A 16,957-nucleotide genomic window follows, 5' to 3' on the forward strand; every position below is an offset into this window, starting at 1 on the left:
CTTTTTACATGGATCTGGCTTTTTACATGGGTCTCGATTTTTAGAAAAAGAAATTCGTAGATCATTTGAATAATTTTCATGACTAAACGAATAAAAATTCTTTTTTAACCAATTATCTAAATCCTCTTTGCTTAAATCGGAAAATAAATTGTCATTTGTGTCAGCTGACAAAGGACGGATCTTGAATAAATCATCTAAATGATATGAACCAATGCTTAAATTTGAATTGGATTTTTCGATTATTTTCTTTCTTCTCGCATTATCTAAAAGATGTCTCACTTTAGAGGATACTTTTTCTACTGGCCGCCATATTTCGTAGAAATCATTTGCCTTTTCCTCGGTAATTTGAGAAAATGACAAAGATTCTTTATTTTCATGATAGGAATAATCTACGTCATCGTTAACCATTGATACTTCAATCGGTGTACGTTCAATCACATCTTCTATTTCATTATTTGTCTTGATAACAGAAAAATCATCGATAAATTCACCAGAAAAATCACGCAAATCCTCCATAGGTAAAGTCACGTAATCTAATGGTACTATTTTTAATACGGATTGACTTTTTAAATTAATCGTATGATCATCTTTGATATTAATTTGTTCAGAATTCGTATTACATTTTTTATCATCTTTAACGATCCCATCAAATCTTTGCTTAACTTTACCACTTGCTGTTATAAAACCTTTCAAATTATGACGATAATGATCATTTTCTATATACCCATCATCAAATATTTTCGATATAAACCAAGAAGATCTAGCCTTGTCATTAGCTTTACTAAAATCATGCAATAATCTAGGCTTATTATTATTAAACGCAGCTGGTACAGTCCAATCTTTCGATTTATTCTTAACATCCATTGTTTTATCTAATTGTTTATATTCGTTATCATTGTTCCACTTGACACGTTTATTCGTACGAATTTTTACTTTTTGTTCATTACTCGAATGCAAACTTATTATCGGATTATGCACGTTCTCTGATTTTTTCTGCATGGTTACTTTGATAAATGGTGCAACTATGGCTAATTTTTGTACATTTTTTTTACGACATCGTTTGGAAATGTTTTGTTTTTTAAATTTCCTACTCTCATTTATATTCGATGATGAAACGGAAAATGTTGTTGTCTCGTTTACGATATTTCCAATTGAATTTATCGGTCTTCGTAATAACCAATCGGTGATCACACTGAGGATGTCATTTTTCTGGCAGATTTGTCGCGTCCTGTTGTTGTTGTTGTTGTTGTCGTGGCCCATCATTTCATCTAGGATTCGTGTCATCATCGATCTTAACTTCCCGGTGCACGTGTCGCCCGCCTGGGGATAGACGTATAGACGATGTCAAGAATCATTTTCACCTGCCTTTTTTATTTTATTTTTATTTTTTTTTGTTATTTTTTTTCTCTTTAATTAATTATTTCTTATCTCACATTTTTTTTTATTCGTCCGAAAAATCGTTTTTCTACGTTCACAGAATAATTCGTTTTGTTTGTTTGTTTGTTTGGTCGTTTTAATCATCGTAAAAATTTGCTATAAGCAATAATCATCGATATTTATTTAAAACGCGAAAAAAGATTCTGTTTTTTTTTTTATTTTTTTTATTATGGTGTTTCCTTTTCCATCATTTCTCCGTTGCTTTCATTTTCTTGACCATTTTTGACTAATCTCTGTCTTCTAAATAATTCGCTCGTTTATTATTATTATTATAAATAATTTATTAAAAATGTGTTGATATATTCACATGGGGAATTCATTTATCAGATCTCGGATCTTTCTTTATGCTTCCTTTCGATATATTATCGTTAATTGTGTTTTGATTCCTCCTATATCGATTGCTTTTGGATTTGTATTCGTTTTTTTTTCTTTTTTTTTTTTTTGAAATTTCAACTTCAATTCTTGTCGTTCATCGTTCGCGAACGAATGTGAATTTTGTTTTATATAAATAGTATTTTTCGTTTAAAACGAATTTGGAATTACTAATATATATATATACGCTTTTTTTTATCTATTTGTAATGTGAACAATTTATTTGCCAAATCGATTAATTCCCATAAAAATTAAATAGAGAAAATTGTGATGAAATTCTTTATATATATATATATGATTGTTAAAGAAATTTATTTGAAATATACGAAAATAAAAATATCAATCTATACACGCGAAAATGAATAAAAAAAATTCTATAAAAGTAGAATAATTCATTGTTTGGACTTGTGAACGATATAATCTACATCCTTCAACGTTGTATGCATTTTATAAAATAACAATAGAAAATAATACGGAATAAATAATGAAAATGTAATATTTATTATTCTTACCTCTGATGCAAAACGTTGATTAATCGAGCCAACTTCTTCGCCGATCGGTAAACGGTGTAACATTTCAACGAGTTTCTCATTATTCATTTCGTTAACATTGTTTCGATGATCGGTTAAATAAGATAGCCTGTTGTTCTCTTTCATCGTAGAATCTTGCTTGGATGTTGACTCATACGATCGTGATTTTCCCATAAGCGTTAACATTCGTGAATTCTATTTTAAATAGATAATATATAAAATCATACATTTATATTACTTTTTATATTTAAATTATATTTAAACAAAAAATTATAAGAAAAATTCTCTCACCTCGTGACAAAATGGTTTAGTTTCGTTAAAATGATGGGATCTATTTTGAGTGAATAATGATTTTTTATTAATACCAGCCACGTCGTAAATGGGTATGGTATTTAATGTTGAATATTGATATTTCGGTAATCGTGATGCTTTTAAATTATGAACTCCCTCAGTCGTCCCAATCAATGTTATCTGCAATTGATTGTGAATATTATTTATCTCGTTATTTCATTAGAATAATATTTTTTCATATTTAAATATACCTTCAAATTATCTTCACCAGCGTAATATTTACGCTGACTGAGAGATTTGACAACGGATTTAGCGGCTCGGGAAAACATTGTTAAAATTCTATAATAATTACTAGAAATTTTTGGAACGCCTTCATACAGCGTTCGTCTGATCCAAACTGAATAAAAAATAGTTAGTTAACGTTTGTTACTAAGCAACCATCGTAAATTTGTTAATGCAATTGTTTAAAAATAATTCAAGTGTTATCGAGTATTCTCTGTATGATTCCAATGATAGGAAAATTATTATACCTTTTGTATTGTTTTATTTTTTAAAAAGTATCTTATATCATATTATGGTAAATAATTATTAATTATAAGATATTGTAAAAATTTCTGTATTACCGTTATTAAATAGTATCATGTTACTTATAAGTGATAATAAATTATAATATGGTTAACCATTATATATTATTCGAAATCAATTTTATTTATATAAAATATAAACTATATTTACATATAAAATATGTCACACACACAGTCAGCATAATGTTCGTTCACATTATTTAAACTTTCCAAATAATTTTAAGTATAAAATTGTACTTAATCGTTATATATTACATTTTACGGAATAAAGATTAATAATGTAAGAAATATAGAAATACTTTTAATTGTCTGATTCTAATTGTTTATTTTCATTGTGAACAATTTCGGTAGAGGTTTTTTGCTTCATCCATGCTTTCGCAGATGCCAAAAATTTAAGATTTGGTCTTTGGGATTCATCTTCTGGAAATACAAAATCGAACACTTCTTCCCATCCGTCATTCTAAAACAATAAAAAACAATATAAGTATATGTATATATTATTTTATATTTAAATATATTTTGTTAAAACTTTTTTTTAATATTAAACTACGTACTCCGTCTTCTCCAACAATTCTTCTTCTTCGTTTAATTCTTCTAGGCATTTTGGCAATAATTTTATTTTGACTTTCTTCATCCCCTTTCTCATTTTCGAAATCTCTCCATGCTTCCAAAAGTAATACTCTACTTTCTTTATCGCCATTTGAACGTAATGCATCATTCCCACGTTCAAAAATTCTCCGAGCCAAAGTAACATTATCAATATCTTCTGATGGAGAATTAGCTAATTCAAATTTGGCATATGCTATCAAAACCTGTAATATAATATTATAAAAATATTTATAAATCAATAAAAAATATTGTGCTTAATTTATATGTATAATTGTGTCAACAATACAAAATCTTAACTCACTTTGACGTGAAGTGTTCGTTCTAATAATCTCTCAAATAATTGTCTAGCGTTTTCTATTTCATCTTGAGATATTTCAAAATCTATATACGATTTCCATAAAAGTTCAGGCATATCCAACCTAAATAATAAAAAATAATATGATAGAGATATTAATTATTTTTCTTTTTTGTTTTTTTTTTTTTTTAAATGAGAATAATAGTTTAATTATATTTAGTTGCAATTTATAGAAATATAACTTGCCTTGGTTGAGACACAGCTAATTCATAAATAGCCCTGGCACGATCAACATCTCCTAATAAAGTTTCTAGTTCTGCAAACTGATGAATAAGCATTATAATGAGTAAATATAAATATAAGTAAAATGAAAAATAAAATAAATTAAACTATATAAGAAAAGTAATTTACTTTCATCCATGTTGTACAATTTTCAGGTCCAAATTCAAGAAACTTCTCATACAAAATTCTGCATCTATCAAATTCTCTGAGTTGTATTTCTAAATCAATGTAACCACGATACAATTTATCTCTGGGACAAATACCCAATGCCATGCCCTAAATTAAATATTTAAAAATATCATCATTCTCAATATTTATAAATAACAACACAAAAATAATTATAATAATAGCATACCAATGTTTTTCTCGCTACAGTCAAATTTTTTTGTCGTATTTCAAAAAACGCATAAAGTAGCCACATCTTAGAGAATGTAAAGTGTTTATGTGGTATTAGTTCTAAGCAAGTTCTAAAAAATAATCAAATAGTATAAAGTTATAACTTTATATAGATGATAATAATTTTATATCAAATTAATTAATTTTGTATACCTGTAAACTTGACGACATCTATCTATATCTTCTGTGTCAAGTTCTTCGTACAAGGCATAATTTATCCATAAATAGATATATCGTCTCCAATATTGTTTCTCCTATATACAAAAATTTATAATATAAAAAATAATTATAATATGATTTCAAAACTTTGGAAATTTAGATATTCTTTACCTTGGTAGGAGGAACATTTGCTATAGCTCGTTCGTAAGTTTCTCTGACAATATCAGGATTTCCTTCAGATTCTACTAATCTCAGATAATCGAACCAAGCATCATAGTTTGAAGGATTTTCTTTTACTTCTTGTTCATATTGATATTTCCTCTTGCTAACTATTACATCTTCGATGCCTATATTTAAAAAATGCATAGAATTTATATTATAATTATTGAAAATTAAAATGTTTTAATTTATATTTTAAATTAAATCAATCTTAATCTTAACAATGTGAATTACCTGAACGATCCCCATACTTCTTTTCATGTATAGTATATGCTTTATATATTTCTTCTGTTTTATCTTTGGAAATATTATCTAAAGCATACTTGTAGATTACTCTTGCCCTATCATGCTGCCAAAGAATTATTAAAATTATAATTACTATATTAGGTATTGAATTATTAGATATTGTGTTATCCTAAAATAATATATACTTCTCTTTGTCCTTCTTCGAATTTTGCAAATCCTACGAATAACTTGACATCCAAGCTTTCATCTCCAAAAAAGTTAACTGCACGTTCATAAACTTGACGAGCACCGTTTATAAAACCATTGGATTCTTCAAAACGTGCATATTTGATCCAATGTTTTACATCTGGATGTACCATTACAAAGCGTTCAAAAATCTCCCTCGCTCTTTGTATTTCTTTATATCGTAATTCAAATTTAATATATGTTTGCCATGCTTGTTCATCTGGCTCCCATTCCATCCAGCGTTCAAAAACTTGACGTGCTCCTATAATAAACAATTTATATTAAATTAAATTACACATAATTAAATATCATATTTTTAAATTTAATATCACAAATCTTACCAGCAATATTTTCTAACATTTCTTCCATATACGTATACTTGTACCAAAACTGATTGGCTCTAGGTAAGATTGTAATAGCACGATCCCATAAATTTCTAGCATGATTTATTTGTCGATTTCTCATTTCCATTTCAGTATACTTTAACCATAGTGTAATATTTCTATGATCAACATCTAAAGCCCGTTCATATATAGATCTAAAATAAATTGAACATATTTAATTTTGAGATTCTTCTAATACAAATACTTTAAAATTTACAATTTTCTACTCGAAGTACCTCGCTCTTTGTATTTGTTTCTGACTTTCTTCCCATTGAGCATATTTTATCCAATTAGTTATAACCATACGATTCTTACGTATATTATCTTCATACATTTTTCGTTTACGATGTTGATAGTCAGCCAATTCATGGGGATCTGAGATTTTTTGTTTAGGTGGCTAAAAAATAATATTTATAAGTAAATCCAATATGTTAAAATATAGTTAAAAGTTTCATTGCATAAAAGTTTTATTGTTATCCTTACTGGAGGTAAAATTTCTAAATCTCTTTCCTTGGCTTCTCTTAACAGCTGTTCCGCTGTAATTTGTATTTCAGCTGGTGCTTTGTTTTTTACCTTTAAAAAAAGATTTAAATTATATACATAAATTGAACATTTATAAAATAAGTAATTTGTGTTATAATGTATAATTATAAAATAAAATCTATAGAATTATGTATAATAATTTTACCTTAGCCACTTTGGGCATTTTTTGTGATTTTTCCATAATGATGGTTGATTAAATCCGACTTTCTATGTAATAAATATAATATAATTAATTTGATCTTGGCAACACAAGATTCTTTGAATTAAAGAAATTTCAAAAACCCACGTATTCAAAACTCAATTTCCTTTCTTATTTTATTTATAACACCTCAAGCACATATGTAAGTACTTTTTCTTTTTATCTTTTTCAATATTTCTTTAGAAGATATCTAAAAACTGACACTATAATAATGTCTTTTTATCTATTACTCGTATGAGGTTAAATATGAAAATGAAACACATATATGATTATGTTAAGAACGTAGAAGGTAAACTGCATTCAGTGTTGCACTGCAGCACCATGGTGTTGCATAATCACGTGCAATAGTAGTTCATATTTTCAACACCATGCTTGATGTCGCATTTTAATAATTTAGTTATAATTATTTTCGCTAGAGTGCGTGCATTGTAGTTTATGTTTCGTTATAGTGCAGTGAAAGTGTTAACCTATAAAATTATTTGTGAAAATATTACTTTTTGTTTTTAATTTTGTAACTTTATATTTTTCGTTATAATATGTCAGATAATGATAAAGAAGAAGCATTCCTTGCTTACAAAAATGATTCACGAATACCTTGTCGTTATGGCGTAAAATGTTATCAAAAAAATCAAATGCATCATGATAAATATAAACACCCGCCTTCAAATAAACAAGTGTGTGATATTATTTTTTATAATTTTATGATATTATAAAGAAATAATTTTTCCTTAATGTCAATGTATATTATCAAAAGATTTTTTGTATTTATATAGTTTAAAACACGTAACTGGACATAATTTATTTTCTTGTAAATGTCATGCTCGTATTTTTAAATGGAATCATATATCTTTTGTTACATTAATTGATTCAGCTTGTAATTCTGTAGAAAAAGAAGTATTAACTTAATTATGTTAAAAAATCATTAGCGTAATTTGTTGAATTATTGGATAAATATTAATCTTAAAAAAATATATATTTTATTAACAGAAAACAAATATAGTTAAACGTAAACCATTAATTGGGAATAAAAGAAAAATTGCAGAAATAGATGATGATGATGATAATAAGGAAGAAGCAGTACCTATCTCTGTACCAAGTAAAATTCAAAAAGTTAAGACTGATCTTATTAATACTAATGTAGACGATACAGAAAATGTTATTGATTATGTAGAAACCGGTGACAAACATTTGGTCACAACATCAAATGATGAAAAAGTAATTGATGATAATACTGCAGAAATTAAAGAAGAATCTGATGTATCATCAGATAACAGTAATCACGTCAATGACGATGATTCTTGTACAGATACATGCACAATATTATCTCCAACTTGTATAAAAGAAAATATTAAAAATTTATTATTAGTTGAAATGCCAGAAGATTTCTATCAATTTTACGATTTTTGCAAACTTATTTCTGAAAAAGAACCATTAATGGCACTTAAATCTATTAATCTTTATCTTGTGGGTCCTTTTGATATTATAAGTAATAAATTAAAAAGTTATAAAAATAATGATAAAGAAAAATATCTTAGACATTGGAGATATTATTATGATCCACCAGAATTTCAAGTATGTATTAGAATTAATATTTAAATACATTCGCTTTTTCAAAACTTATAATTAAAAGTAACTATAATTAAAAGCATATTGCAATAAGTTTTTCGTTATAATATATCCTTATTCTTTATAGACAATTATTAGAGGAAACAAAGATGGCTTACATTTAGGATATTGGAGAGATGAATGTAATGAAAAGCCAATATACGTAGCTAAAAATAAGGCGGATATAGATTGTATAATACAACCTGTTGCAGAAAATATATTCGGTGCAATTAAGTAAGTATTTTGTTATGTCGAAGCATAATGTAAAAAGATATACATAGTGACTCGTGTGTCATCTCGTCTTTCATAAATCTCAAAACACTTTCATTGCTTCTATTTATAAAGACTCTTTATAAATAGGAATTATTGTTATTAAAAAAGTGAAACACATCATAATATACCACCAGCATTCTATCACACATCGATACAATGTAATATATGCATCAGAATATACAATTATATAATTTTGCATAATTTTTTAAAATGCTACTTATATAATTGCAGTATTTGCATCGAAGACAAATGGAAAACAGCTAATTTATTTGAAAAGACAAGCATAGTACAACTTCAAAAAAAATTAAAAGAATTTGCCCAAAAGTATGATATAACTTTAGAGAAAAAAACGGATAAAATGATAAATCGTGAGAAAAAAGTTATTGTAAGAACGTTTCATAAAGCTGGAATCGTAGTACCATATAATAAGAAAACGCAGTTGGGTTACAGAGAATTATCAGTGACAGATAGTAAGAAATTTATAATATTTCTATAATGTCACTCTTATGTATCTGTTTAAAATTAAAGTATAACTTTTTATTATTAATATTTTAGAAGAATTACAACAAATATTGAAGAAAATGGACGAAGCAAGTTCGTCAGAAGAACGTAAAAAAATAATGTGCAAACTCGACGAGATTGTACGTCTTGCAACAATAGCTGCAGACGAATGTGATTTTGGAACTTGTTTAGAATTGGCGCATGATTTGTTTTCTAGCGGTAGTGTGTATGTTCAAACAATAGCATTACAAATGTTTTCGGTTGCTTATACACACCTCGATCGTCCAGAATTTTTAGAAATAATTAAGGCACACTTGAAAAATAGAAAACGTGGTAGTGACTTGTCCGTCATTTAAAAAATTCTTCAAATTTTAAAATATATCATTTTAATACAAGCTTTATAAATAATTATAAATCCCAGATACGCGTGGAAGTTAATAGTATTCAAATATATAATTATTATAATTTACAAAATTAACTTATACAACATAAATATACATTTGTATAATACCTAATATAAAATATAAAGTATATTTTTTATTTTAATAAATTTACTTAGCGTTTGTATATGAAACTATGTATTAAAAAAGTTAAAATTTTACACAATTATAATTTTATAATAATAATTATATATATATATAACAAAACCGACGAAAAGTTTAACAATTAATTGAATTATCCGCACACATATAATTTTTGATAAATTGAATCATCGGTATTCTATCAATGAATTATATTCTTCATCCACACAACAGAAACGACCAAAATTATCGATGATCTATAAAGGCAAGGAAGACAAGAACGTTAAGCCACGTGTCATCATCATCAAAGTTAAAAAGCGCAAGAGAAATATAGGGCGGTTACGAAGAAAATACGAGAGGAGTGGTGTGTCTGCTGTGTGTCTGTGTATGCATGTGTGTATAAGAAAGAAAAAGAAAGAGAAAGAAATATAGTAAAAGAAAAAGAAAATCGTGGATGAAGGGGTAGAGCAAAGGAAACGAACGAACGGGTGCTGTTAAATCGTACGTCGAATGATGCCAAAGTTAAATATAAAAGCGCCGGCAAGCGTCGCGGCGCCCACCGTGGACCGATGACGCGGATGTTGAAGAAGACAGTCTCTTCATGAACTTGGTCACGGACTAGAGGTAGACGATTCGGTTATCTTACGATATAAACGCTCTTTTCGGTTCGTTTCTCATTTTTTATTATTATTATTATTATCTCTCAATATATACGATTACTTTTCCTTTGTCCTTTTTTTGTTTTTTTTTTCATTGTTCTTCTTTTCCGTATATTAAATTTATTCGACGAGAAGTTATCAATTTTAGTGTAACAACGTTATATTTTTGCCGCCCCCATCCACCCACCCATCCACTCTTCCCTCATATTATTCTTCAGGATAGAAGATCACATCCTTGTAAATTGTATAATATATAAGAAGGAGAACACACCGGAAAGAATTGTATCAGAAAAAGTGCGTTTTACGAATTTAGTTTTTCCACCGCCTCATTTCGTGTGAATTTATTTGATCGGAACATTTGTTTAATTTCATCGTTGATTACAACCGACACGTTTACTTCGGGATTTGTTCGGTGAGTATTATTGGGATCTTTACGATTGTAGATCTCTAAATTGTTGTTTCCTTGGATAAGTTTTTTATGGATAAAATAATAATCATAAGATAGGATATCGAGAGATTCTACTTTAAATAGATATTACATATATATTCTATTGGTATTTAAATATAATTCATATATATATACGAGATGTGTGTGTGTGTTAGGTTTCGTTGGATAAGTTTGTATGATAAAATAATAATCATTAGATAGGTAGTATATCCAGATTCTACTTTAAATAGGTATTACACAAATATTTTATTGCTATTTGGATATATATACGAGATATTAAATTTCGTTGGATAACTTTGTATAAAAGTTTGTAAAATAATAATCATTAGATAGGTAGTATATCCAGATTCTACTTTAAATAGGTATTACACAAATATTTTATTGCTATTTGGATATATATACGAGATATTAAATTTCGTTGGATAACTTTGTATAAAAGTTTGTAAAATAATAATCATTAGATAGGTAGTATATCCAGATTCTACTTTAAATAGGTATTACACATATATTTTATTGCTATTTGAATATATATATATATATACAAGATGTTAGGTTTAAACTATCGGAGTATTTAATTGGATCGTATGTTAGCGAATAACAAAATAACAAGAAAAACATGTTTGCAACATCATTGTGATTCACGTGGGTGAATGTTAGTCGATGGATGAGCTCCAATAACTTGCCCATTGCTGGGCCAATGTGAGCAACCTCTGTCAACGACATCCGTTCCGAACGGTACTATTTCTGATCACCAATTCGGCAGAGATTTTATTTTTGGACGCAGCATCTGAGGTCCAGGATCCAGAGACTGGTACTACGCCGTTTTATGTCTCTTCCATCGGAATAATCCATCTAAAAATCGAATAATGAATTTTTCATTCAATGTTCCTTCTTCCTCCTCTTCCTCCCCCTCCTCAATATAATCTAATCTATTGATATTTGCTAAAGTTTTAGACAATGAACAGTAAAATACACATTTTACTTAACAGAATAGAATTAACTAATTAGCATATTTGCGTAATACTTATCTAAAGAAAAATGTAGTTTGATATTCGTAAACTTATATTTTAACGATTTCGAAAAATCCAATTTTTTAATATTGTTAATCCTTTGCATTCCGAATTATATTTCAATTAAGGATTACCACCAGCAGTTCCCAATACTTTTAATTGGACTAATAATTAATTACTAAATAAGACGAGAGATATTTATAATCAGTTTAAGATAATAGTAAAAAAAATGTCGAGTGGGACTCGACAAAAGAACTCCTCAGATAAAAACTGATGTCGAGTCACACTCGACATAGAAGTGCAAAGGGTTAAGATCTTATTTTTTATAAGTATGTATAGGATATTATTATTTTTGATCAATTGCATCCTATTCTTTTTGTTTTTACACGTTAGAAACGTTTTAGATTTAATTTAAAAAAAAATGATGTAGCGAAAATTTAATTGCATACGTTCTGACAATGAAATCAAATTAATTGCGCGTAAATGCATATAAAAAGAAAAAAAAAAAGAATGTATATAAAACTTGAAATTATAAAAAAAAAAAAACAATAGAAATGTCATTTAGTAAATTATTCTTCCCCAAATTTGAGATAATAATTCTAATTGATGCTTTATTTTATGAAATTATTTTTCGACATATATATTATTATACATAATGATTTTTAAATAATATAAATGATATTTATTACCTATAATATAATATTTATATTTATTTAATAACGTTATACAATTCGCGAATAATTTTTCTTTTCTTTTTTTTCTACCATAGAACAAAAAAAACACACACACAAAAAGATGTATTTTATTTGGAACTAAATAACATTTATATTATACATATATATATATAAATATATTATATTCACGCGCCAATTAATTTGATTAATATTTTTTGGAATAAAAATATTCTGATGTACATTTTGCAAACGTCTACACCCATTATATTTATTTGCGTCATTGGTTTAATGGGTCATGGTCATAATCGGTGGGTACCCGCCGACTGACTATCTTCAGAACTGGAGAACGTTTTTGAAGAAACGTAATATTCCGTGAAAATAATACATATACTCCGAATAATGATAACATAAGAGAAATAGATATATAGAGAGAGAGAGAGAAATAAAGAGAGAGGGAAAAAAAAATATTACTCACGTATACACGTGTCTAAGATGTGACTGGAAGTAAGTAAGTAAGTAAGTAAGTAAGGAAGGAAGGAAGGAAAGGGTGATTACGGGTGCTAATATGTGTGTCTGTCACTTTCTAAAATATCTGATGCACTCATCGTGAATATACCTGGTGGTGGTTTGTCGGACGCTTGTGTATAACCGTCGCAGCACTTAAAAATAGAAATGCCACTATATTTAGTCGGCCTACACTCGGTATCATCCAACAGGGAACCTTAAGGTTTTCGTCTTATTCAATACTTTACAAGATATAGTTTTGAAATAATTCAACGATGATTGTTTCAAGTTTATCAGTTTTATACAAAGTATATGGTAATAGGTATTTGTTGGTTGTACAATAAAACAACAACCAAGAAAATAAGATCTATTTATAAATGTAACACACACATATTTATATATATATATGATATACATAAAATGATTCATTTGTAACTTTATATCTTAAGATAATAAGTTGCTTCACAAAAATGTTCTTTTTTTCTTTATTTTATTTTTATTTTTTCAATAAGTACAAACGTGATTATCGTTTAAATGTGAACGAACTCATTTTTTACGTTTTATATGTCATTCAACTTCCAGGTGCCAAACCTTTCGGTATCAATGAACTCTTCTTAAATTTAAACTACTTTCGTGCAGAAATTTTGACTAATTCTTGATACCAACGTGTATTTATCTTATATCTAATTGTAAAATACGATTATTTGAAATCAAAATGTTTTATCGACTAGGATATTATTCTTAATGATTAATATTATATTTTACAATAGAAAAATAAATGATAATAAATAATTATTGTTCGATCTTATAATTCAGAGTTTTTGCAAGTAATTGATTGCAATAGAAATTCATGACAATGACCTTGCTTTATCGATAAAAATTATCGAATTAATCTAATCTACATCGAGTATATATATATATATATCTGATGTGACATGACATTCTGATTTCATATTAATATATATTAGAATCCATAGGTACGCGTTAATGATGTAGGCACCTATTTCAAGATACTTTTGGCCTGGAGCCATCCAGATCTAACCATCTCACTGTCACTATGCGACCGAGAGCTTGGTTGATTGCTTTCTTTTACAATTAGAACGTATAATAAATACACACAAGTCATTATATATATATAATAATAATAATAATATATAATAAATATACAATATATATATATGTATATAAAATTATTCAGTTAATCCTTAAATCATTTAATAATTTTCAATTTAGAATATAATTGATAAAATTGAAAATTAATTCAATAATTAAATCATTTAATTTTTCAACGAATTTAATAATTATTAATTTGATTCATTCAACCTGTGAATGAACTGACAAGACAAAACTGAGATATTATCGTGCATCCTCGTAACATTCGATCTTATATTATTCGTATTATTTTTCAGTGATGATAGAAATCAAGAGGAGGTGCAAAACATTTCGAAATAGTTAAGCGTAATGTCACAGCACCCGTCTAGACCGCCAGGAGGAGGTCATGGACCTCCCTCAGGCAGTTCCTCAGGTAGAGCTAATACGCCAAGTGGACCAAACACACCCACACCTTCAGCTAACATGTTCAAACCACCTTCGGTATATTCGCCCTCCTCTTCTCGGAGACCACCAACACCTATCCATCATACACGTCCAATGTCACCACATTCATATCCTGGTGTAGTCCATTCAATGAGTCCTGTACCAATTGGAATGCCAATTTCACCTGGTATGTCACCAGTTTTTGGATACCCAACTCACAGTTATATTCAATGCCCAAGACCACGTTGGCCGTCATCCATTGTTCAAGGAAATCAATCTCCCAGACCGTTTATACCGGTACAGGTTAGTAATGTAAGTATCAATACCAATATAACTAAACTTAGAATTGTCATATTCGTTGTTAGTAGTCACGCTATCGTATCATTAGTTCTTCAAATGTTGAGTTAGTCTTATCTTGACATTTGGTATCGATTTACGAGCAACATGCTATCATCTTTCAATTCGTTTGTAGAATTCTGTAATGTAAATTATTCAAATCTTTTTTCTTTTTATTGTTAAAGTTTATATATTTCATTATGGTGGAGAATGAATATTTTAATTAATAAATGAAATATTCTTTTATACTTTACCTATATATATATAAAGTCCATTGGTATCGATTTACGTGCAACATGCTATCATCTTTCAATTCGTTTGTAGAATTCTGTAATGTAAATTATTCAAATCTTTTTTCTTTTTATTGTTAAAGTTTATATATTTCATTATGGTGGAGAATGAATATTTTAATTAATAAATGAAATATTCTTTTATACTTTACCTATATATATATAAAGTCCATTGGTATCGATTTACGTGCAACATGCTATCATYTTTYARTTCGTTTGTAGAATTCTGTAATGTAAATTATTCAAATCTTTTTTCTTTTTATTGTTAAAGTTTATATATTTCATTATGGTGGAGAATGAATATTTTAATTAATAAATGAAATATTCTTTTATACTTTACCTATATATATATAAAGTCCATTGGTATCGATTTACGTGCAACATGCTATCATYTTTYARTTCGTTTGTAGAATTCTGTAATGTAAATTATTCAAATCTTTTTTCTTTTTATTGTTAAAGTTTATATATTTCATTATGGTGGAGAATGAAYATTTTAATTAATAAATRAAATATTMTTTTATACWYTWYACCTAGAGTCCAATTGGAAGTGATACAACATCTCCCGTACCATGTGGACCACCGGAATATTTGATAGCACCATACAGATCTGGTGATTACGAATATATTGGTGTACCATTGGATCATACACCAGTTGATGAAGAATCAAGTGGCCCTAGTACTGCAGAAATTATTGCCAGTCAAAGTCAAGATTACGTCGATGAGAAACTTGCTGAATATCAAGCAACGATACAACAATTACAAGGTGAACGTATCCAATAATAATTTCATTCTAATCATTTTTGTTTAAATGTGCGATATAAACGGAATTAAACTTTCAAATTGCTTTTAACCTTTCGTATTGGCATCTTACGTTCTAGAACATAATCAAGCGCATACGTAACTATCGTGAAACCAATTTATCAACCACTTGTTGCACAAACGTCATTTCGAATTTTGCATTTGCTAACAATAAGAGACAATTGTATTTGTAGAAAATTTAAGCGTTATCTTTTATCCCTTTTCTTTTTTTTATTCTTGAAAATATATAATCGATCTCGTAGGATTATTTATAGAAAAAAAAAAACAAGGTATTCAGATCCTTTACATATATATATAAAAAGAAAAAAATAAATTTATAATAATAGTCTCGATATTAAAAATAATCGATTGGAAATTATTTTTCTTTTTTTTTTTTTCTCGTTAAATAATCGAAACAACAAAGGTGCTTTTGATTCGAAATAAAAATATTATTATGGCAAATGCTTATCTCAATTCGAAGTGAAGTAATATTTTGAACGATTGACGTTTAAGTACCAAAGATAAGAGTGTGATACGAGAGTAAAAAATTAATTAAAAAAAAAAAAAAATATAATAAACGAACGTCCAGTCATCGATACAGAAAACCGTTAAAGTATCTGTAAATATATATATTTTTTATTACATGCACGTATTTATCTCGCTTATAGATAAATTATGATAATTCGGGTAGGAAGTAAAAAAAAAAAGAAGAAAGAAAAAAACCAAGTAGAGTTTCATTCGCGGATTAAAATTCTCATTGCCATCGTGAAGTGCGTATCGATCGTAACTGATTTCTTTTTTTTTTTTTTTTTTTTTTCTACGATTAGTATGATAAATTATATTACAACAACTCCACGTTCTCATCGCGAGAAACTATTTGAAAAATAAAAATTATGATCGATTAAACGCATAAATAAAAACTAGTTAGACGTTTTAATTACGTAAGAGACTAGTATTAAGATGAATCAAAAAAAAATCATGCATAATATTGTATCGAAACTGTATACTGAATTATTTCTGTCAAATTTATTT

At 27.6% G+C, this 16,957-nt stretch overlaps 2 protein-coding genes across 2 annotated transcripts; one reads left to right on the top strand and one right to left on the bottom strand.

Moving 5' to 3' along the window:
- Positions 1-3,317: 3,317 nt before the first annotated feature.
- On the bottom strand, positions 3,318-7,020 carry LOC106790737 (protein crooked neck). Its single transcript, XM_014755845.1, has 14 exons — positions 6,717-7,020; positions 6,512-6,601; positions 6,265-6,425; positions 5,987-6,183; positions 5,606-5,907; positions 5,409-5,523; positions 5,127-5,302; positions 4,950-5,050; positions 4,756-4,867; positions 4,530-4,676; positions 4,365-4,441; positions 4,125-4,242; positions 3,769-4,026; positions 3,318-3,674 (listed from the first exon to the last, which is right to left on the bottom strand). Exons 1-14 carry the CDS (start codon positions 6,750-6,752, stop codon positions 3,516-3,518), a joined length of 2,049 nt encoding a protein of 682 aa, XP_014611331.1. The 5' UTR covers positions 6,753-7,020; the 3' UTR covers positions 3,318-3,515.
- Positions 7,021-7,198: 178 nt separating this feature from the next.
- LOC106790729 (UPF0609 protein C4orf27 homolog) lies at positions 7,199-9,722 on the top strand. The gene is made up of 5 exons (XM_014755837.1): positions 7,199-7,444; positions 7,758-8,342; positions 8,464-8,609; positions 8,880-9,118; positions 9,204-9,722. Exons 1-5 carry the CDS (start codon positions 7,307-7,309, stop codon positions 9,503-9,505), a joined length of 1,410 nt encoding a protein of 469 aa, XP_014611323.1. The 5' UTR covers positions 7,199-7,306; the 3' UTR covers positions 9,506-9,722.
- The last annotated feature ends 7,235 nt before the right edge of the window (positions 9,723-16,957 follow it).

Source organism: Polistes canadensis, unplaced genomic scaffold, assembly GCF_001313835.1.
Source record: "Polistes canadensis isolate GaletaPanama2010 unplaced genomic scaffold, ASM131383v1 scaffold_257, whole genome shotgun sequence".
Classification (NCBI taxonomy): domain Eukaryota; kingdom Metazoa; phylum Arthropoda; class Insecta; order Hymenoptera; family Vespidae; genus Polistes; species Polistes canadensis.